The sequence below is a fragment of the Trachypithecus francoisi genome, unplaced genomic scaffold, assembly GCF_009764315.1.
Source record: "Trachypithecus francoisi isolate TF-2019V2 unplaced genomic scaffold, Tfra_2.0 Lachesis_group11, whole genome shotgun sequence".
Lineage (NCBI taxonomy): Eukaryota > Metazoa > Chordata > Mammalia > Primates > Cercopithecidae > Trachypithecus > Trachypithecus francoisi.
This window is the reverse complement of record NW_022681456.1, coordinates 64,373,577-64,395,178: the sequence shown is the minus strand read 5'-3', so window position 1 is coordinate 64,395,178 and position 21,602 is coordinate 64,373,577. Positions and strand designations below refer to the sequence as shown.

Below are 21,602 nucleotides of genomic sequence, written 5' to 3'. Positions count from 1 at the left end.
AGAAGGGATAGCATGTGCAAAGGCACAGAGGTATAGAAAGATCATGACATTCAGTGGTTGCAAGAGGTTCCAAATGACTAAAGCGTATGGAGAGCAAAGGCAGGCTTGGGGGATACAGAAGAAAGGACAAATGAGAAACAGATCACAGAATCCTAAGGAGCTTTTGTTTAGGTGAGAGAACTTGAAGGATTTTAAACACCAGAAAAACAATAGTTTAGACAGATTACTCTGACAACATGGATATCTGAAGGGCACAGTATTGTATTTTTATTTTTATTTTTTATTTTTTGAGACAGAGTCTCGCTCTGTCGCCCAGGTTAGATGAAGTGCAGTGGCGCAGTCTCGGCTCACTGCAAGCTCCGCCTCCCAGATTCATGCCATTCTCCTGGCTCTGCCTCCCAAGTAGCTGGAACTACGGTATTTTAATAAAGCAGGGAGACTGGTTAAGAGGCTTTTTCAGAAATGTAACCAGATCTGATAAATGCGTATTCAAAGGCATTGTTAAAGGACTGTTGTTTACTGCTGTGCAACAAACCACCCTAAAATTTAGTGGCTTAAAGCAGCAATCATTTTATATCTCAAGTTGCTATAGATCGGGATGGGCAGGGCACAGCAGAGATGACTCATCTCATATGATGTCTGGAGGCCTGGCTTCCTCACATGTTTTGTGCCTCAGCTAGTATGGTTCAAGCAGCTGAGGGCTGGCTGGACCAGTTCCACTAGGTTATGTCTGGAACTTCTAGCTGTCAGCTGTGCTCCTTAGTTTTCCTCCATGTAGTCTTGGGTTTTTCTTCATGTCGTCTTCTTACATGGCAGCTTAGGGTTCCCAAGAGCACAAAAGTAGAAGCTGCTAGGCTTTCTTGAGGCCTAGGCCCAGAACTGGCACAATGTCAATTCTGTTCTATTTTTTGAATTACAGTGGCTCATATAAAAGCATGAACATCAAAAGTGTAGTTTATTCAGGGCCACCAATGTAACAGGACCTAAAGAAGGAAGAATTAACACCTCTGATAAGGGGAATGACAGAAATGGAGGGGTCAAAGATGACCCCAGTTGTCTGGTTTGGGTGACTGAGATGGTTGATGGTGTCAGTTCACTGAGATTTAAAATATATTTGGGGGCTAGGCATGGTGGCTCACTCCTGTAACCCCAACACTTTGGGAGGCTGAGGAGGGTGGATCACTTCAGCCCAGAAGTTTGAGACCAGCCTGGGCAACATGGTGAAAACCTGTTACTATGAAAAAATACAAGAATCAACTGGCATGGTGGTGTGTGCTTGTAGTCCGAGCTACTCAAGAGACTGAGGCAGGAGGGCAGATTAAGCTCGGGAGGTTGAGGCTGCAATGAACTGTGATCGTGCCACTGTGGTCCAGCCTGGGCAACATAATGAGACCCTGTTTTGTTTTTGTTTTTTTAAGTGCTACTTTAAGTGTGCTCCACAGACTGGTTCCTGTGTACAAATTATCATGGTCTGCAACACGAGAATTATCAAATCTTCTAACCTCCCTACTACCCAAACACTAGGTGTCTGGATCAACCCAACTCAATGCAACTCTGGATTCCTGGTCCTTTATTTGGTTTCCTTCCAGGTATTCTAAGTGTTCCTGAGGAATGTTGACAAGTCCCATAACTGTTCTGGTGGTTGTTTGCCTCTTCGGCTAGTTATTTCACTCCAGATAATGCATCTCCCCTTGCTCCCAAATCACCTCTAGCCATCAAATCATGGTATGCTACAGTGCTTTCCTACTTCCATATCATGCCAAGCATACCCACCCTCGGCTACTATACTTAACAAAGTCTATTAGACGACTTGGGACATAATGATAATAATAGCTAAGCTAAACAGGCACTGTTCTAAGCTATTTAATCTTTGTGATGATTACCTCCATTTTACACAAAAGGAAACTGAGGCACAGAGAGATTATATAACCGGAAGCTGACCAGTTAACAAAAAGCCAACTCACTGAAAGCCAAATTATACCAAGGGGAAGAGAGAGGAGGACACAGGGTCATAGAGAGGAGAGGGTCACAAAGACTTTGAGGGAGGAGGAAGGGTTAACTAAAATAAGCCAAGATCAAGGGACTTGAGAGTAGAGGACAGAAGAAGAGCCAGGAGAAAGTCGCACAACGTGTTTAATCACAGAAACATGGATTCCCAAGGTCTCACTACCTCCATAGGCCCTGTAACCTATCTAACACAAATTACTATAAAATGTATAAATAGACTAGGCACAGTGGCTTCCACCTGTAATTCCAGCACTTTGAGAGGCCAAGGTAGGCAGACTGCATGAACTCAGGAGTTCAAGACCAGCCTGAGAAACATGGCGAAACCCCATCTCCACCAAAAATACAAAAAATTAGCCGGTGTGGTGGCGCATGCCTGTATTCCCAGCTACTCGCGAGACAGGTGGGAGGATCGCGTGAAGCCAGGAGGCAGAGGCTGCAGTGAGTGGAGATCGCGCCACTGCACTCCAGCCTGGGTGACAGAGTAAGACCCTGTCTCAATTAAAAACAAAAAAATTGGTCAGGCGTGGTGGCTCATGCCTGTAATCCCAGCACTTTGAGAGGCTGAGGTGGGCAGATTGCTTGAGGTCAGAAGTTTGAGACCAGCCTTGCCAACATGGTTAAACCCTGTCTATACTAAAAATACAAAAATTAGCTAGCCGTGGTGGTGCATGCCTGTAGCCCCAGCTATTTGGGAGGCTGAGGCAGGAGAATTGCTTGAACCTGGGAGGCAGAGGTTGCAGTGAACTGAGATCATGCCACTGCACTCCAGCCTGAGCGACAGAGTGAAACTCCGTTTCAAAAAAAAAAAAAGTATAAACAGCTAAAAGAGACAGTTTTTGGTAAGGTAGCACATTGATCATGCTCTGAATGGCCTTCAATGAACTGATTTAAAGAGCCTGTGAAACCCACCCAAGGCTACAAAGCCAGCACGTAAAATGGTTGAAATTCAAACTCATATAATCTGGGTCTAGAAGCTGAGTGTTTTGCCTCTGGGTGTAGAGGTGTCATCAAAGGAGGGGGAAGTAGGAAAGGAGGAAGGATCAAAAGATGCAATGGAGAAAGGACACATTTCCAAGGGTCCCATCATAGGGTCTCTTCCTGGCTGCCTCTAGCCTCAGTTCCACAAGGTGGCAGGGCCTGCCTCCTTCTCCCCATCCAAATGCCTCTGGCTACATTCAAAGCCCAGCAGGGAGCAGTCATTGGTTTCCCCATCACACACAGTCTCAGGCTTGCCTACTAGAGGACATAGTAAATATCTCCAGGTATGTAATTTTGCCCACAATAAAAACAACCTTTTTCAATACTGTGCAGGCATCTTAGTTTTTCACTGTGAATCTTCTCATTCCAGAATGCGATTTGGGATCGGCCTAGGAAAGTACATTTCCTGAAAGAAGACCAAGTTTTCCTACAAAGAACAGAAAATTCTTGGGAGATTTAAAAAAACAATTTGTTCAGCCTGAACTCCCCCTTTTCACGTTGGACCTGAGGAATACTGTAAACTAGGGTCAGCAAACTTTTTCTGTAAAGAATTAGATAATAAATGTTTTAGCTTTTGTGGGTCCACACAACCTGTTGTGACTACTCAACTCTGCCACATAACTCTGCTCTTGTATTGTGACAGAGTAAATATGCGTGGGTATGCCCATGGAGTCCAACGAAGCTTTACGGACACTGAAATATTAATTTCATAGAATTTTCATGTGTCAGGAAATTTTTTATTTCTTTCAACCACTTAAAAATGTAAAAACTATTCTTAGCTCTCAGGCCATACAAAAACAGTTGGCAGGCTGGGTTTGACTCCTCACAGCTTGCCAACCCCTGGTGGAAATCAACCCACTTAAAGGAAATCTGAAGGGTAGAAACAACTAAAAATTGAAAATTCCTGTTAATGTTAGCAATGTCAAAAATCCAGGAGACCCCAGCTATTCAGGAGACTGAGGCAGGAAGATTGCTTGAGCCCAGGAGTTCCAGGCCAGCCTGGGCAACATGTGAAACCCCGTCTCTAAAACAAAACGAAACAGAAAAAGAAAAATCTAGGAGCTTGGTTTTTTTTTGTTTGTTTATTTTTTAGACAGAGTCTGGCTCTGTTGCCCAGGCTGGAGTGCAGTGGTGTGATCTCGGCTCACTGCAACCTCTGCCTCCCGGGTTCAAGCAATTCTCCTGCCTCAGCCTCCTGAGTAGTTGGGATTATGGGCATGCGCACACCATGCCCGGCCAATTTTTGTATTTTCAGTAGAGATGGGGTTTCACCTTGTTAGCCAGGCTGGTCTCCAACTCCTGACCTCAGGTGATCTGCCCGCCTTGGCCTCCCGAAGTGCTGGGATTACAGGCGTGAGCCACTGCGCCCTGCCGAGGAGCTTGTTAAGTGATCAAAGGGAGAAGACAGGGTATCAGTAGATGACAGAAAAATTTTTTAGAGAACAAATTTTGCTTTAGACATCCGTCAACTTAAAGAAAGTAGAAAACTGTCTATAATAAACTGAAATATTTGGGACTGATCTTGATGTCTGCCAAAACATGTAAAAGTGTCAAGATCAGTCCCAAATATTTCCGTTTATTATAAACAAAGACTAGTAAGTCGTCTCTACTATTGGAGGAAAAAAAAAAGACTGAAATGCAAAAATTCCTGAAAATGAGTAAATAGGGCAAAGATAAAATACTATAAATGTCTCTGTCACCTCACAAGACCTTAGCCTGGGCAGTCAACGTCCAGTTAGAAACAACGTTTGAAAATTCAGTAAAAGTAAGTCTTCTTCTGTAATACTCAGTAAATAATGTTTAAAATTAACATAGCAATAATATTATCTGGGAATACGATAGTAAATAGCTCCCCCCAAAAACTGAAAAAGTTGAAAGCAGTTTTCCTGGAGACAGGAAGTGGTGAGGTGGGTAAATTATGGTTTCATTATTGGCACATACCACTTTGAACTGTGTACATGTGTGATTTTAATACAAATGTTTAAAGATTAAATTTAAGAAAACAAAGTGTGAGCAAGAACTCCATTGCTTGGCAACCCGTACGGCAGCCGCCTCTTTGTTCTTCGGTTGTTCCTCTCTCAACCGCCCCATTCCTAGTCCTCGACCGGCGGCCACGCCCCCTCCAGTGTGACAGGCTGCATTTCCGGCCCGTGGGGCTCCAATCAAAATGGGACGCCTGCTGTCGGTAACGGCAAGCCGGAGGCACGCGAAGGCCGGGGCCCCGCCCCCGACGGTAGGGTGTGTGACGTCACTTCCGGCTCCCTTTTGTCTGCTGGCCGTGAACACGAGCTGTGAGGGGATTCACTTGTGTGCGGAACTCCTCGGAACTATGGTGAGCCTGACCCCCCTGTCTCTTGCCCTGGCTCTGCTTCGCCGTGCTCTTGCCACCCCACTGCTTCCTCTGTCCTGCTGGGGTTGTAGGCTCCGTTTCTGGCTCTCTGGCCCGCCGCACATGGTGCGAGCCGTGGGGCGTGCGGCCTGTGCCAGGCCAGCCGGTGGAGCCCACCACGAGGGGGAGGAGACGACCGCAAAGCCAGCGTCTCCTTCTGCCCAGGCCTTTGCATAGTCGCGGGAACCCAGGCCCGCGCCTCACCCCCAGCGAAGAAATTTCTAGTGTGGGACCCGCTCCGCCCTCCCTCTAGGGGCGGAGCCTGGAGCGGCGGGGCCGGAGCCACCCGAGGGTGGAAGATGGAGGCCGCGTTCACTCGCCCGCATGGCAAAAAACCCCTCCCTGCTTCATTCTTAGTTCAAGATCGTCCTTAGTCTAGCCGTAGGTAACTGTCAGTCTCGCTGGTGTATAGTTTATACTCCTGGGGCCTTGTAAATCCGAAAAGCCATGTTGCTCTCCTGCAAGTCCCTCTCTCCCACTTAAATGCCTTCTCCGATCGTGGAAGCTTCATTTGTTTGAAAACATTATTGTAAATGAGTTTTCTCTTAGATATCCACTTGTAAGACAAGTGGAAGGCACCTCAGTGTATGTGTTAGAGTATTGGTACTTAAACGAAATGCCTCTTGGTTTTCTTTTTTAGGCGTCCCTTTCCCTTGCACCTGTTAACATCTTCAAGGCAGGAGCTGATGAAGAGAGAGCAGAGACAGCTCGCCTGGTAAGCCTTGTTCTAACCTTTGTTTTAAAGATAAAACTGGAGGCCAGGTGCGGTGGCTCACTCCTGTAATCCCAGTACTTTGGGAGGCCGAGGTAGACGGATGAACTGAGGTCAGGAGTTCGAGACCACCCTGGCCAACATGGTGAAATCCCGTTTCTGCTAAAAATACAAAAATTGGCCGGGCGTGGTGACGGGCGCCTGTAATCCCAGCTACTCGGGAGCCTCAGGTAGGAAGATCGCTTGAACCCAGGAGGCGGAGGTTGCAGTGGGCTGAGATGGCACCATTGTACTCCAGCCTGGGCGACAGAGCGAGACTCTGCCTCAAAAAAAAAAAAAGTAAATAAAGATAAAACTGTACTTGAAGACGGTAAAGTTGATTCTGATAATCTCCTTGGTTTTTACTCCAGACTTCTTTTATTGGTGCCATCGCCATTGGAGACTTGGTAAAGAGCACCTTGGGACCCAAAGGCATGGTAAGAAAAATAGAAAAGTTTTATGTTTTAATATTGTTTTAGAGCCCTTAGTGGAAATATAATTAATAACAAACATTTAAAAATGCTTTTTAATCTTTAGAACGTTTAATTATAAAAGACAAGTATGTTCTTAGTAAAAATCAGAGTCCCCAGAATCACCATCCCCAATCCCATACCCCTCCTCAGTGACTAGTAGTGTTATAATTTGCATGTACTACTACTAATTTTCTGTTTATGTTGAATTATGTGTACTTTATTATGTATTTTATACTCATGTAACAGATACTGTTTTATAAAACATAGATACTATTTATCAGTACTGTTTTGTAGCTTGGTCTTTTAAATTCCTTTCAGTGTAAGTAGATAATACTGCCTCCTCTTTAACTGTCAAATATTATCCTGTACCTTAATTATTTTATAATTTAATTATGGCTGTACTGATAGTTTCTTTCCACTGTGTTTGCAGTTAACAGTGTTGAAACAAAAACTAGTGTCTCCCTGTGCTTCTGATGTTTCTAGGGGTAGATACCACGGTTTGGTTAACATGGTGTTTGTATTGAAAACATTTGATGAATGGATACCACAAAATAGCCATCCAGGGTGTTAATACACTAGCACTGTATGAGAATACTGATTGATCCATGCATTCTTCAAGATGTACTTATATCTTGACTTGAACCAATTATGTTCCCTTTAGGACAAAATTCTTCTAAGCAGCGGACGAGATGCCTCTCTTATGGTAACCAATGATGGTGCCACTATTCTAAAAAACATTGGTGTTGACAATCCAGCAGCTAAAGTTTTAGTTGGTAAGTCTGGATATACTTTTTCACCAACCTAATAATACTATTGGTTAACATTTTGAAATAACTTTATAAATAGACTGTGTTGACCAATTGTACTGTCAATTGATGTCCACTGGGTTTTAATTATCATTGTTAAAATACAAGCTTCAGGAGTGCTGTATATTGGTGGTAAAACTGTTGCATTTCAGACCTCAGAGTTCCAAAGAATTTGTTGTATGAGGAACCGTGATAAGTTTAGATTGGTAGTGAATATTTTTGGAGAATTTAGTAAGCAAAGAAGCAATTTTGAGTTAACTAATTTCTTTTTCTAGATATGTCAAGGGTTCAAGATGATGAAGTTGGTGATGGCACTACCTCTGTTACCGTTTTAGCAGCAGAATTATTAAGGGTAAGAACAACTGAGCAACTCTGTTTTTCCTACTGTTTTTGAGTATCAGAGGTAATCAAGTCCTTACTTCCTCCATCTTTACTGTTGAGGAGTGCTTAATAATTTTCTATTTATAACTTTTATTTTATAACTTTATTAATAGGAAGCAGAATCTTTAATTGCAAAAAAGATTCATCCACAGACCATCATAGCAGGTTGGAGAGAAGCCACAAAGGCTGCAAGAGAGGCGCTGTTGAGTTCTGCAGTCGATCATGGGTTGGTACACCAAAGTACTACTGTTCTAAACATTTAGTGTTCTTTCATAACATGCTTAATGCAGGTAGAAAAATTGTCTTCCTTGAAACCAGTCCCTGGTGCCAAAAAGGTTGGGGACCACTGTTTTAAGGCACTTTTACTAATTTTCCCATTCGCAACTGTATAATATTACTTGTTTTTCATATTCTTTTTATTTATTTATTTATTTTGAGATGGAGTCTCGCTCTTAGAGTTGCCCAGGATGAAGTGCAGTGGTGTGATCTCGGCTGACTGCGACCTCTGCCTCCTAGGTTCAAGCGATTCTCTTGCCTCAGCTTCCCAAGTAGCTGGGACTACAGACCTGTGCCACTATACCCAGCTAATTTTGTATTTTTAGTGTAGATGGAGTTTCACCATGTTGGTCAGGCTGGTCTTGAACTGACCTCAAGTGATCCACCCTCCTCAGTCTCCCAGAGTGCTAGGATTACAGGCCACCCTCCTCAGTCTCCCAAAGTGCTAGGATTACAGGCGTGAGACACTGTGCCCGGCCATTTCTCACATTCTTGCCAATATTAGATTTTTGCTTGCTTGTGTGCCCCATCCCCCCGCCCCCAGTTTTTGGCATTTTGCCAGTTTGGTGGGGAAAATAATTTGTGTTTCTTGATTACTGCTGAGGTTTAATTCTTATAGCTTACAGACTTGACTAGGGTAAAATTATCTATTGACATGAATATCTAGATAAATTTTGAAAAGTAAAGTAAGGTTAATATGTGTATTTGGTTGGTTTTATTTAGTTCTGATGAAGTAAAATTCCGTCAAGATTTAATGAATATTGCGGGCACGACATTATCCTCAAAACTTCTTACTCATCACAAAGACCACTTTACAAAGTTAGCTGTAGAAGCAGTTCTCAGACTGAAAGGCTCTGGCAACCTCGAGGCAATTCATATTATCAAGAAGCTAGGAGGAAGTTTGGCAGATTCCTATTTAGATGAAGGTATGTATGAATGTCAGATACAAGAAGCTTTGATTAGATGCTGAGGGCTGAGTACTGAGTGAATTCTGTTTTGGGACCAGTGACACTTTACAAAGCCAGTGAACTTGAATTTAAGGACATACCATATGTGCAACCATTTTTGTCATTTCATTGACTGTACTCCTCTTCCCACACTATTCCAGCATTGTTGATGATCTCTAGAGTTTACTTAACTACCATGAAGTTATTTGCAGTCTCTGATAAAAAGGAAATGTAGTTTTCTTTTGCTAGAAATCATTTATTCTCAAATGGTACTTTTACCAGGATTATATGTGTATTCTCCAGGAAGGGTCTGGGTCAGTCATATCATTGTGTTAGCTGGTTGTCGAGGATGTACAGTTGACCATTGAACAACATGGGTTTGAACTATGTAGGTTTACTTAACGCAGGTTTTTTCAATAAATATAGTCAGCCCTTTGTGTCCGTGGTTTGCGCATGTGCAATCGAATGTGGATGGAAAATGCAGTATTTGCAGGATTTGAAACCCATGTATATAGCAGGCCAACTTTTCAAATCTACTGGTTCCAGTCAGCCTGGAACTTAAGTATGTGTGGATTTTGGTGTGTGTGGGAATCTTGGAACTAGTATCCCTTGTATACTGGGGGATGACTAGTTTTTTTAGAAAAGAATTAAAAAAAAATTAACAAGTAATTTATGTATGTTTATAGGGCAAGAGGATCTAGTTCTTAAAGGGTGGTAAATGAGACATAACAAGTACTGTTTTCTTAGTAGTACATTTTTGTTTATAGAGTGAAGTTTTCCAGATCATCTTCACATTGAATTTACTTCACAAAATGACCTGTCAAAAAGTATAGGCATTCTCGTATAGAGAAGGAAAAAAAAGAATTAGCTGGTGCTTTATAACTTCTGCTTTTACCAGTGGTTTGGAGTCCTGGTTTTGGTGTATGTTATAGGTCTTGATTTATTTTAAGAGAATGTCATGATTCTGAAAATACTCTTGGTTAAGTTTATATACAAGAGATGTGTAGCTTTTTTTTTTTTTTTTTTTTTTTTTGAGATGGAGTCTGGCTGTGTCACCCAGGCTGGAGTGCAGCAGCATGATGTCGCCTCACTGCAACCTCTGCCTCCTCAGTTCAAGCGATTCTCCTGCCTCAGCCTCCCAAGTAGCTGGGATTAGAGGCGTGTGCACCATGCCTGGCTAATTTTTTTTGCATTTTTAGTGGAGACTGGTTTATTGCCGTGTTGGCCAGGCTGGTCTGGAACTCCTGACCTAAGGTGATCCACCAGCCTCAGCCTCCCATAGTGTTGGGATTACAGGCGTGAGCTACCACGCCTGGCTGCTGTGTAGCATTTCTAATAGAAGCATTAAAACAAGAGTAGTAGCACAAGCAGCACCATTCTTGAATGTCTGCTGTGTACTAGGAATTGTAATAGGAACTTTAGTCATTTAGTCATCATGACCTGGTGAGTGAGGATTAGGTTCACTTGAATAGACTAGAAAACCCAAGATAAAGGTGGCTTTGTAAGAGAAAAGTTTCTAACATAACCAAAAAAGGCCTGGAGAGGTAGGTGGTACTGGGTTTGTATGATGGTTCCAAAGCAACAGGACTAGGCTGGTCACTAGCACCTCTGCCACTGGTTACATTCCTGTTTTACAAATTAGCATCTCTGGCTGGATAATTTTGTCCAAGGTTATATAGCCAGCAGCAGGGGCATGATTGGGGTCATGTTTATCTGACTCCATTGTCCATGGTTTCTCATTTTTACCACCAGCCTCAATACCTGAATCTTCAGTTTTTCTCTTATGGTGGTGGTTTCAAGCTAATAAAAGTGGACTTAACCTATTGTCTTTATTTTGCAACCCATACAGATGTGGGTGTAGTATATATCTGAAACAAAAGTTTCAAAATACTGTTTAATTTTATTGTCTGTACTGTGTTCTCATATTTCCTGTTTCATATATTATTTTTTAAGTAACCCATTAAATGAATTTTGTAATAACTCTTCTAGTGGGATGCTTTATACCAGGAGTGTCCAAGGAAGAGAATACAGTCATGGGTTCCTAGTTTCTGTTTCTGGTTGGGCCAATAAAGCCCCTTCCTCATCCCTCTTATCACTAGAGACAGAAGCTAAAATCCATGGCTTTCAGGCGCTAAAAGCCTAAAACAAAGCAAAACAACAATAGAATAAGGTGGGTGGTACAAGCTTGCTTTTATACCTTCTAAGAGCTTGGTAAATTGGACTTAAATAGCTTCTTTGAAATAGTGATATGATAAAGCAGACAACTTTATAAGATTTACTAAGGCTGCTTTGAAGTATTAAATATACTGTTCTTATATTTATTGTAGGCTTTCTGTTGGATAAAAAAATTGGAGTAAATCAACCAAAACGAATTGAAAATGCTAAAATTCTTATTGCAAATACTGGTATGGATACAGACAAAATAAAGGTATGTAACTGTACTTTTTAAAAATTCAAATTGCTGGCCAGGCGGAGCGGGGCAATCTCGGCTCACTGCAACCTCCACCCCCCAGGTTCCTAGCAGTTTGGGAGGCCGAGGCGGTGGATCACCTGAGGTTGGAAGTTTGAGACCAGCCTGACCAACATGGAGAAACCCTGTCTCTACTAAAAAAAAAAAAAAAAAAAAAAAAAAAACACAAAATTAGCTGGGCGTGGTGGCGCATGTCTGTAATCCCAGCTACTTCGGAGGCTGAGGCAGGAGAATCGCTTGAACCCAGGAGATTGTGCCACTGCACTCGAGCTTGGGCAACAAGAGTGAAACTCCGTCTCAAAAGTCTCAAAAAAAAGAAAAAAAAAAAAAAGGAAAGAAAAATTGCTGGTGTCTATAAACTCAGGAATCAATTGCACTAAAAAGCTTGGGATAAGTGTCTATTGTATATATACACATGTATATACTTTTTGATATATACATTAGTAAAAATGTTGAGATATGCTGTGGGACTCTTTAAAAAGAGTAATGAGGACTGGCATGGTGGTTCACGCCTGTAATCCCAGCACTTTGGGAGGCCAGATGGGCGGATCACAAGGTCAGGAGTTTGAGGCCAGCCTGTCCAGTATGAGATGGTGAAACCCCATTCTACTAAAAATACAAAAATTAGCTGGGCGTGGTGGCACGCACCTGTAATCCCAACCACTTGGAAGGCTGAGGCAGGAGAATCACTTGAACCCGGGGGGTGGAGGTTGCAGTGAGCCGAGATTGCCCCACTGCACTCCAGCCTGAGCAACAGAGTGAGACTCAATCTCAAAAAAAAAGTAATGAAACTGATGCTCTCTTTATGCTTTTCTTTGTCTTAGATATTTGGTTCCCGGGTAAGAGTTGATTCTACAGCAAAGGTTGCAGAAATAGAACATGCAGAAAAGGAAAAAATGAAGGAGAAAGTTGAACGTATTCTTAAGCATGGAATAAATTGCTTTATTAACAGGTCTGTGCTTGTAAGAAAGGATTTTTTTCTATGAAAGTTTAAGGAATACTTTATATTTACTTATGTTGAATTAATGATTTATTACTTAGGAACTGCCTTACATAACTTCACCTAAATTATGGATTTTCATAATCTGTAAACTGTGATTTATGCACACTTACAGTGGCCAGAATTATGGGATTGATTTATACAGTTACTATAATAACACCTGTTTTCAATGCTAGTAGTGGATGCATTAGTACTGTAATTGATAAATTCTAATTATACAGGTAAGAAATGCAGTCTTGTTCTAATGTGCATTTCTTTTACTTGTATGGTAAAAATGTTTACTTGTTTTTTAGTCTAATGTAGTTTATTTTGTAATAGTTTTGAGCATAATGTTTTCATGTATTTTATTTACAGGCAATTAATTTATAATTATCCTGAACAGCTCTTTGGTGCTGCTGGTGTCATGGCTATTGAGCATGCAGATTTTGCAGGTGTAGAACGCCTAGCTCTTGTCACAGGTATGGAAAAAAGGTATTGGTTTCTAACAAACACAATAGTCACTCTTGGATTTATTATTTGTTACCATATGCAACTCACTGTTAAGAAAATAAAGGAAGGAGTCCCTTTAAGGAGTTTAGAATTTCAACAGTTATTCTGAAATCTATACTCTTGGATATCTTTAATTTAGATATGCAGATACATTACATTTACTATACCAAATTATATACCACATTTGCTGTAGGTATAGATTTCTTTCATTGTGTCACTGTTTTAAGGGTAGATTTTTGGCTGGGTGCAGTGGCTTGTGCCTGTAATCCCAGCACTTCTGGGAGGCCGAGGCAGCCAGATTTTGAGCTTGAGCTCAGGAATTTCAGACCAACCTGGGCAACATGGCGAAACCCCATCCCTACAAAAAAAAAAAAAAAAATTGGCCAGGTGTGGTGGCGAGCGCCTGTGATCCTAACCACTTGATAGGCTGAGGGATGAGACTCTCTTGAGCCTGAGAGGCAGAGGCTGCAGTCATGGCGATCGTGCCACTGCGCTCCAGCCTTGGCGACAGAGTGAGACCCTGTCTCAACAACAACAACAAAAATACATATTTTTTCTCACAAACCTGTAAGACCATTGTTAAAATCTGAACAAACTAGAGCTTTAAAAAGTCTTGTCTATTTTTATTTATCTAGTTTGTTCATTTGTTTTTATTGCCAAGTAAGTAGCTGAATGTAGCTGAATGCTTTGTGTCCTTTGTAGTAGTACAGTTATAATAGTAACCTTTATTGAACACTTACTGTATGCTGAAGAGTGGGTCAAGTACTGAAACATTACTTTTGTTAATTTTTTTAAGTTTCTGGAAGTAATAAAGGTTAGCATAAGTGAAACAGTCAACATTGTATAATGGAAATTAGTATACCTCAATACCCTTTAATAGAAGTATGAGTGATATAATTCCAGTTGTGTCAAATAGAAACTGTGTTTGTAAATCAGACATGTCTGTCTACATCAAAATGACATAAGAGTTCAGGCTGGTTGCAGTGGCTCATTCTTGTAATCCCAGTGCTTTGAGAGGCCAAGGCAGGAAGATTACTTGAAGCCCGTAGTTCAAGACCAGCCTGGGCAGTATAGTAAGACTGTCTCTACAAAAAATTAGCCAGGCGTGGTGTCACATGCCTGTAGTTGTCTACTTGGGAGGTTGGGGCAGGAGATCTCTTCAGCCCAGAAGTTCATGGCTGCAGTGAGCTGTGATTACATCACTGCACTCCATCCTAAGTGACAGAGCAAGACCCTGTCTTTAAATTAAAAAAAAAAAAAAAAAATGTAGCTTGTTTGCTCTTTATTGTGGTAACTAACGGTTTAAAAATTTTTGTTGATTAAATTTTTATAGATTTAGGGGTATAAGTATAGTTAATGGTTTTCATAGTAAACTCTAAGCCCTAGAAGACTAAGTTTAACAGATTTTTCTAGATTTTAGGTCCTTGAAAATGAATGAATAGGTTGGAAAGTGGGTTTGGGAATGGGAATTAAGGAGAACTGAGGACGTGGGTTATGAGTTGTGATGTCAGTAGGGCTGCCACACGGTTTGGAACTGCCGTGATTATTAGAAGAAATTTAGTGTACTAACCTTTGGAGAGTGGGCTTGGCCTCATCCCAGAATGATCTCTTAAGACATTTTTTTAAATCGTTTGAGAAGCATAGTCTTCCTCTAACTAAGAGACATTTTCTTCTAATTACTTGAAGTGGGTTTACCTGCTTTAAAGTTCTTTAGGAGCCGCTGCATACTTGATGCTTTAAGGCAACAAATAAACAAAATTTAAGATGCTCATGTTTATGTAATTCATTCTTTAGTTCCACAAAATAAAGATGTAAGAGGCTGGGTGCGATGGCTCACGCCTGTAATCCCAGCAGGGAGGCCTAAGTATGCGGATCACAAGGTCTGGAGTTTGAGACCAGCCTGGCCAATATGGTGAAACCCTGTCTCTACTAAAAATACAAAAATTAGCCAGGCGTGGTGGTGGGCGCCTGTAGTCCCAGCTGTTTGGGAGGCTGAGGCAGGAGAATCACTTGGACCCAGGAAATGGAGGTTGCAGTGAGCTGAGATTGGCGCCACTGCACTCCGGCCTGGGTGGCAGAGCAAGACTCCATCTCAAAAAAAAAAAGATGTAAGAAGTAAATGGTAATAATACATTGATGGGATAAACGTGTCGTAAAGTCTTGACATGAAATTGCTATATATCCCCGGAAGAATGTTTATTTAAAGTACACCAACTATACGTCTATGAAGTTGACCACATGGTGGCTCCCATCCTTAAAAGCTCAGTAGTTGTCAAAGGTGTTTGATGACATTGGTTCTTGCAGGTGTCATTAAATGTCTTGAGCTGGGCATGGTGGCATGTGCCAGTAGTTTCATCCATTCAAGAGACTGAGGCAGAAAGATTGCTTATGCTCAGGAGGTTGGGGCTGTGGTGTGCTATGATGATGCCTGGTGAACAGTCATTGCTCTCCAGTCTAGGCAACATAGTAAGACACTGTCTCTTTAAAAAGAAAGAAACAAAGCCTTACATGTAGAAGGATGAAGTGAAAAGTTTCATAAGCGAAGTTAGTGTTATTTTTGGATATGACATCTGAAATACCTGTTGTGTCTCACATCTAGAACACAAAGCAGTCTCAGAATTTTCTCAGCCAGAAGTAAAAAGAACTTTATACAAATTATGAGTATAAATTAGTAGTTTAGAAGACCAGAGTCTTTATGAATTTATTGTAAAATAAATAATAGGGCATTGACAGATTTATCAGTAAGGAATAGGAAGAGAAGGGTTGATTGATAATATATGCAATTCACATTATGAAAAGAGTAGTCAGCTAGAGAAAAGAATTTTGAAATGGAAACCTGACTTGCTTAGTTAGGAAATAGGGAATGAAGTGACTGACCTGTTCAGTTTACAGCATGGAAGATGGAGGGAAAATAGGAATAGAAATGAGACATAAGGACTAAAATTAATTTGTTCTTATTAAATTTGGTCTGGGAAATTCTTAGTATGCATTTCTTTTTTTTTTAGGCCTTAGGACATTTCATTTGTGATAGAGATACCAGGTGATTATTAAGCAGTTCATGAAGTGTATAGTGGTTGACATATAGGACAAATATTTTCATGTCTTGTGCTGGGAATTGTATCATGAGGGCTTAGTCTTATAGATTGGATTCAGAAGAGAATCTGAGTTTCAACTCAAAAGTAACTGCTTTAAGACTCAGTTTAACCTTTGGGAGGTAGTATTGTACAGTGTGTGCTTATAGATTTGAAGCCAGACTGCTTGGGTTTGAACCCCAGCTTTTTATGTTCATCCTAGTTGGATAACTTTGGATAGGAAAGTAAACCTCTTGGCCTCATTTTTATCGTGTGTAAAATGGATAGTAATGGAGCCTATCCAAGAGGATTGTTTTAAAGATTAAATAATTAGTCAATATGAAGTATTTAAAAAGAGTGCTTGGTATATAATAAGAAGTCAATCTTCAAAATGTTAAACACATCACCTATCATTATCCATTACTGCTTATTAGAAAACAGGAATTTTCAGCCTGCCGTGCATTTAACTAATAAATGTTTATGTTTATAGGTGGTGAAATTGCCTCTACCTTTGATCACCCAGAACTGGTGAAGCTTGGAAGTTGCAAACTTATTGAGGAAGTCATGATTGGAGAAGACAAACTCATTCACTTTTCTGGGGTTGCCCTTGGTGAGTGATTATGTAGATCCTGGTTAAGGTGTCTAAATTCTTGCTAGGCTCTGTTGAAGTAAAGGTTATTGTAATTATTAGAATAGTATATCTTACAAGTCTTAACTCTTCAGAAGCATGATACATATTTTGTTTCAGTCTCTTGAGGTCAACCTCATATTACCATGTCTTTGTGAAAAGTGCATGTTCAACATAGTTTTTTTCCTTGATAACTTAGAACCATTATGAACCTTGATTGTTGGAGAATGTATAATACAGGAAGACAGATCAACTTGCAGAACCCAGTAATATAACCAACACCTGTATAAATAATAGAAGGCAAACTTTTTGTCCCTAAGTGGTCACTGTGACTTTTAATTTTAGGTGAGGCTTGTACCATTGTTTTGCGTGGTGCCACTCAACAAATTTTAGATGAAGCAGAAAGATCTTTGCATGACGCTCTTTGTGTTCTTGCGCAAACTGTAAAGGACTCTAGAACAGTTTATGGAGGAGGTAAGCATTTAGAAAATGTTGAATGTATTTTTATTTCTTGAAGTACAATATAAGTCATAAGTGGTTTTAATGGTTCTTATAGAAACTTTATATTGCCTTTGCACTAAATTTTAAAATGCTTGGCATATCTTAAAGTCAGTAATTCAGTGTCTTGGAGACAACTAAGTATTACAATATTTTGTTGGAAATTTAATCTATAGGCTGTTCTGAGATGTTGATGGCTCATGCTGTGACACAGCTTGCCAATAGAACACCAGGCAAAGAAGCTGTTGCAATGGAGTCTTACGCTAAAGCACTGAGAATGGTAAGTTAATCAGAATGAGAGATCTGAACTTAAGTTTTGTGGTTATTGATAGTTTTAAAATGAGTGGAAAATAAACTGGTTAATACTGCTTTTAAATTTAATTCTGGAGTTTCTCTTCTTCGTGAGCAGTAATTGAAGCAGATTTTACATTGTTTCTAAATGCATAATTTTAAAAAGCTATCCTAGTTAGGAGTAAATCAGTGGTTCTTAGAGTGAGTAGTTACTTGTTTTCTTCATTTCATAGTTGCCAACCATCATAGCTGACAATGCAGGCTATGACAGTGCAGACCTGGTGGCACAGCTCAGGGCTGCTCACAGTGAAGGCAATACCACTGCTGGACTGGGTAAGCAATCAAGGGGAACTTTGTGGCCTTTGTTAAAAGTAACTCTTTTCACCGGCTCTTTTTTTCTTTTGGAACATAAAGAGTTAACAATAACCATATAAAAGACTCTTCTGCTTTGTCCTCGTAACCATTATATGTACTGGGAAAATGTGTGTGACTTTATATGCTCAGCATTTCCCAAACTTTGTTATTCCATAAGACATATAAAACTGATTAGAAGATTTGTAACTATTTGGTATATAATGACTATAGGATTTAAATATAAACAATACTTACATTCTGGAAAATAACATAAACTATTATGTTGCTTATACAATCAGTATTAACTCCTAATTTCATAGTAAACTTACTGCGAGATAATCTTGAGTACAGATCACAGATCTCCAGTCCATAGATAAAAGTGGCCAATGAGGCAGATTTAATTCATATTGAAACACTTTCTGACAAGCTGTGCTGGATATTATAGAGTAGTCTTAAGAAGATAGATAATCCTGTCATTGAACAAGAGGGAGCACCAGTTAATCTGTGAGAAAATGAAGCAGGATTCTCACAAGAAGAGAAGTTGGGTAGATGACTTCTGAATTTTCTTCCATTTGTTTTTTTTTGAGACAGAGTCTCGCTGTGTCTCCCAGGCTGGAGTGCAGTGGCCGGATCTCAGCTCACTGCAAGCTCCGCCTTCCGGGTTTACACCATTCTTCTGCCTCAGCCTCTCAAGTAGCTGGGACTACAGGTGCCCGCCACCTCGCCCGGCTAGTTTTTTTGTAATTTTTTAGTAGAGACGGGGTTTCACCGTGTTACCCAGGATGGTCTCAATCTCCTGACCCCGTGATCCGCCCAATTCGGCCTCCTAAAGTGCTGAGATTACAGGCTTGAGCCACTGCGCCCAGCCCCCATTTGTTTTTCATTATTTGACATTGTTGTTTTCTAATTAATATGGGTGACCAGTAGTTGACATTATTATTATTATTATTATTATTATTGTTATTACTGAGACAGTGGTCTTGCTGTTCCCCAGGCTGGAGTGCAGTGGCACCATTATAATTCACTGTGGCCTTGAACCCCTGGCTCAAGCAGTTCTCCTTCCTCAGCCTTCCAAGTAGTTAGGGCACATGCCACAATGCCTGACTAAATTATTTTTATTTCTTAAGAGATGGGGGTGATCTCACTATGTTGTTCAGGCTGGCCTCAAGCAATCCTCCTGCCTCAGCCTCCCAAAGTGTTAGGATTATAGGTGTGAGCCACTGAGCCTGGCCCGTTTTATTTTGATTGTTTATTTTTTGAGATAGAGTTTTGCTCATGTTGCCCAGGCTGGAGTGCAATGGCATGATCTCAGCTCACTGCCACCTCTGCCTCCCAGGTTCAAGTGATTCTCTTGCCTCAGCCTCCTGAGTAGCTGGGATTACAGGTGCCCACCACCATGCCTGGCTAATTTTTATATTTTTAGTAGAGACGGGGTTTTACCATGTTTGCCAGGCCAGTCTCCAGCTTCTGATCACAGGTGATCTAAAGGCTTTCTTTGAGCTCATTTGTAGGCGTATTCACCTACTGAGTAAAGTAGTTGGGTGTCCTAATTTTATTAATAACAGGATTAATTTTTATTATAAATCATTAGAGATGTTTTGATACTTTAGTTAAAACTACTTTTTAGTAAACATTTTTTCTTTGCAGATATGAGGGAAGGCACCATTGGAGATATGGCTATCCTGGGTATAACAGAAAGTTTTCAAGTGAAGCGACAGGTTCTTCTGAGTGCAGCTGAAGCAGCAGAGGTGATTCTGCGTGTGGACAACATCATCAAAGCAGCACCCAGGTACCCTAACACTTTTCTCAGAAAATATTATTAACAGCAAAACAAAAAAATTAGGGAGATGTATTTATTTTATAATTAGAGTTAATGAAAAGCAGAGACAGTTTTGCCTGGATAAAAGTATTATGTAAGTTATTTAAAATATCACAACTCTTAACATTTAAGCCAGAAAAATTTAAGAGGATGGGCAGCTGAGGTAGCTCTTAGGATTGAAAAGGCACAGAAAGAGCCATGCTTGGAAAGGTCAAGTACTGAGGACAGTAGATGCTGTGATGCTTTCTGTTGTCTTTAAACAGAATTATAGCAAAAGGAAACTGAGTTCTGTAAATAAAGTGTTCTGATTAGGGGCAATGTCATATAGCCACACCTACTCCCAGAAATCTTCACAATAAGTCAGTGCCCTCAGCCACAATTGAAATACACTTAAAAAATGTATAATACCTTGTTTGGTCTGATACTGTTTTAGAGATTAGGTATCTTTTATTAGCAAATTCTGAGTAATTTGCAGTAAAGAAACTTAATTTTGTTTAACCCAACCTTCCAAACTTACCAGACCATGGGCTTCTTTTTCATGTTCCTTATTAATCTCCAGAGGACTTGTTTTTCAGATCAGTGCCCTGTGACAGCTGCTTCATAACTCTTTTGACAGTGGTTAGCATCCTAGTCCCCCCGTAAGCTACTAAGGTTGAAAAGTTTATCTCTTTATATGATCCCTGTATAATGCTGTACTCTTTGATCTGTTCTTAAGCTTCTTCAGCTTCTCTTAACTGTTGTGTTTGCCTCTAAAAGCAGTGTTTCTCAAACTTTAGATCCTTGAACAAGCATTAAGTAAAAATTTACTAGTACCCTTATCCCATCTTTCCAAAAGATTGTTCTGTGCCCCCTTATTGTATGGTCACCAAAGAATAAAAGATGAGAATAAAAGGTGCTTCTTCTTGGTGGGGGTGTCTGCAGAGTCCCAAAGCAGAACAGTCTTGATGTGCTAGGGCATCACACGGAGAGGGGCTCAATGGCTAGCTCAGTCTCGCTTAAAGCCAGCAGTCCCATTGCTGTATAACCCATTAGTCCATGACATAACCTGGTCACCTCTTAAAAGCCCAACTTCCAATACTGCCACATTGGGAATTCAGTTTCAATGTGAGTTTTATAGGGGACACACATGCAAACCATTGCGGAGTTATAACAGTTTTAGTACAGGATTCTAGTTGTGTTTGTATTTAGTATAGTACTTTGGATAAAATCATGCTGATTTTTCACTATTGACTTTTTTCTTTCTTTCATAGGAAACGTGTCCCTGATCACCACCCCTGTTAAGCATTCCCACATGCCGTTGATCTTTGGACCAGTTTCTAGCAAAGTTGTGTTTGAAAGGTAGTCTCTTAAAGAAGACTGTGGAATCTGTTTATTGGTGCCCGTTGTATCCTTAAGTTTGGCTATTTAGCTGACCTTCTCTTTAACATAGGTCTAATTTATTTGCCGTGTCATTTTCCATACAAATCAGTTGATTTAAAAGTTCATTTCTCATACTGTGCATTAAAATAAACATTTGAACAATTACTTGGTTCTTATGTCTTATATATGTGTATTCTGCTTGAACTCTACTTAATGGAAATTAATGATTATTTTAAATATGGCATTTTCCAGCTTAATTAATGATTGGCCATCTACATTTTTGAAATAATTATCTTGATTAATATAAGCCGAAGTTAAGTGTGATAAACACACCATATATTAATCTTTTGGTTTTGTTGCTGAGCCTTAAGAACCCTCAATTATGGCCAGGCGTGGTGGCTCATGCCTGTAATCCTAATATGGGAGGCCACGACAGGTGGATCACTTGAGGTCAGGAGTTTAAGACCAGCCTGGGCAACATGGTGAAACCCCATCTCTACTAAAAATACAAAAATTAGCTGGGCATGGTGGTTGGCGCCTGTAATCCCAGTTGCTTGGGAGGCTGAGGCAGGAGAATCACTTGATCCTGGGGGGCAGAGGTTGCAGTGAGCCAAA

General features: G+C 40.6%; 1 protein-coding gene across 1 annotated transcript; it reads left to right on the top strand.

Annotated features, from left to right (window-relative positions):
• Positions 1-5,168: 5,168 nt before the first annotated feature.
• On the top strand, positions 5,169-21,152 carry CCT2 (chaperonin containing TCP1 subunit 2). The gene is made up of 16 exons (XM_033221302.1): positions 5,169-5,317; positions 6,015-6,089; positions 6,497-6,562; positions 7,260-7,371; positions 7,680-7,756; positions 7,899-8,011; positions 8,785-8,987; positions 11,336-11,436; positions 12,303-12,430; positions 12,833-12,936; positions 16,529-16,648; positions 17,012-17,140; positions 17,341-17,444; positions 17,689-17,788; positions 19,457-19,598; positions 20,879-21,152. Exons 1-16 carry the CDS (start codon positions 5,315-5,317, stop codon positions 20,907-20,909), a joined length of 1,608 nt encoding a protein of 535 aa, XP_033077193.1. The 5' UTR covers positions 5,169-5,314; the 3' UTR covers positions 20,910-21,152.
• The last annotated feature ends 450 nt before the right edge of the window (positions 21,153-21,602 follow it).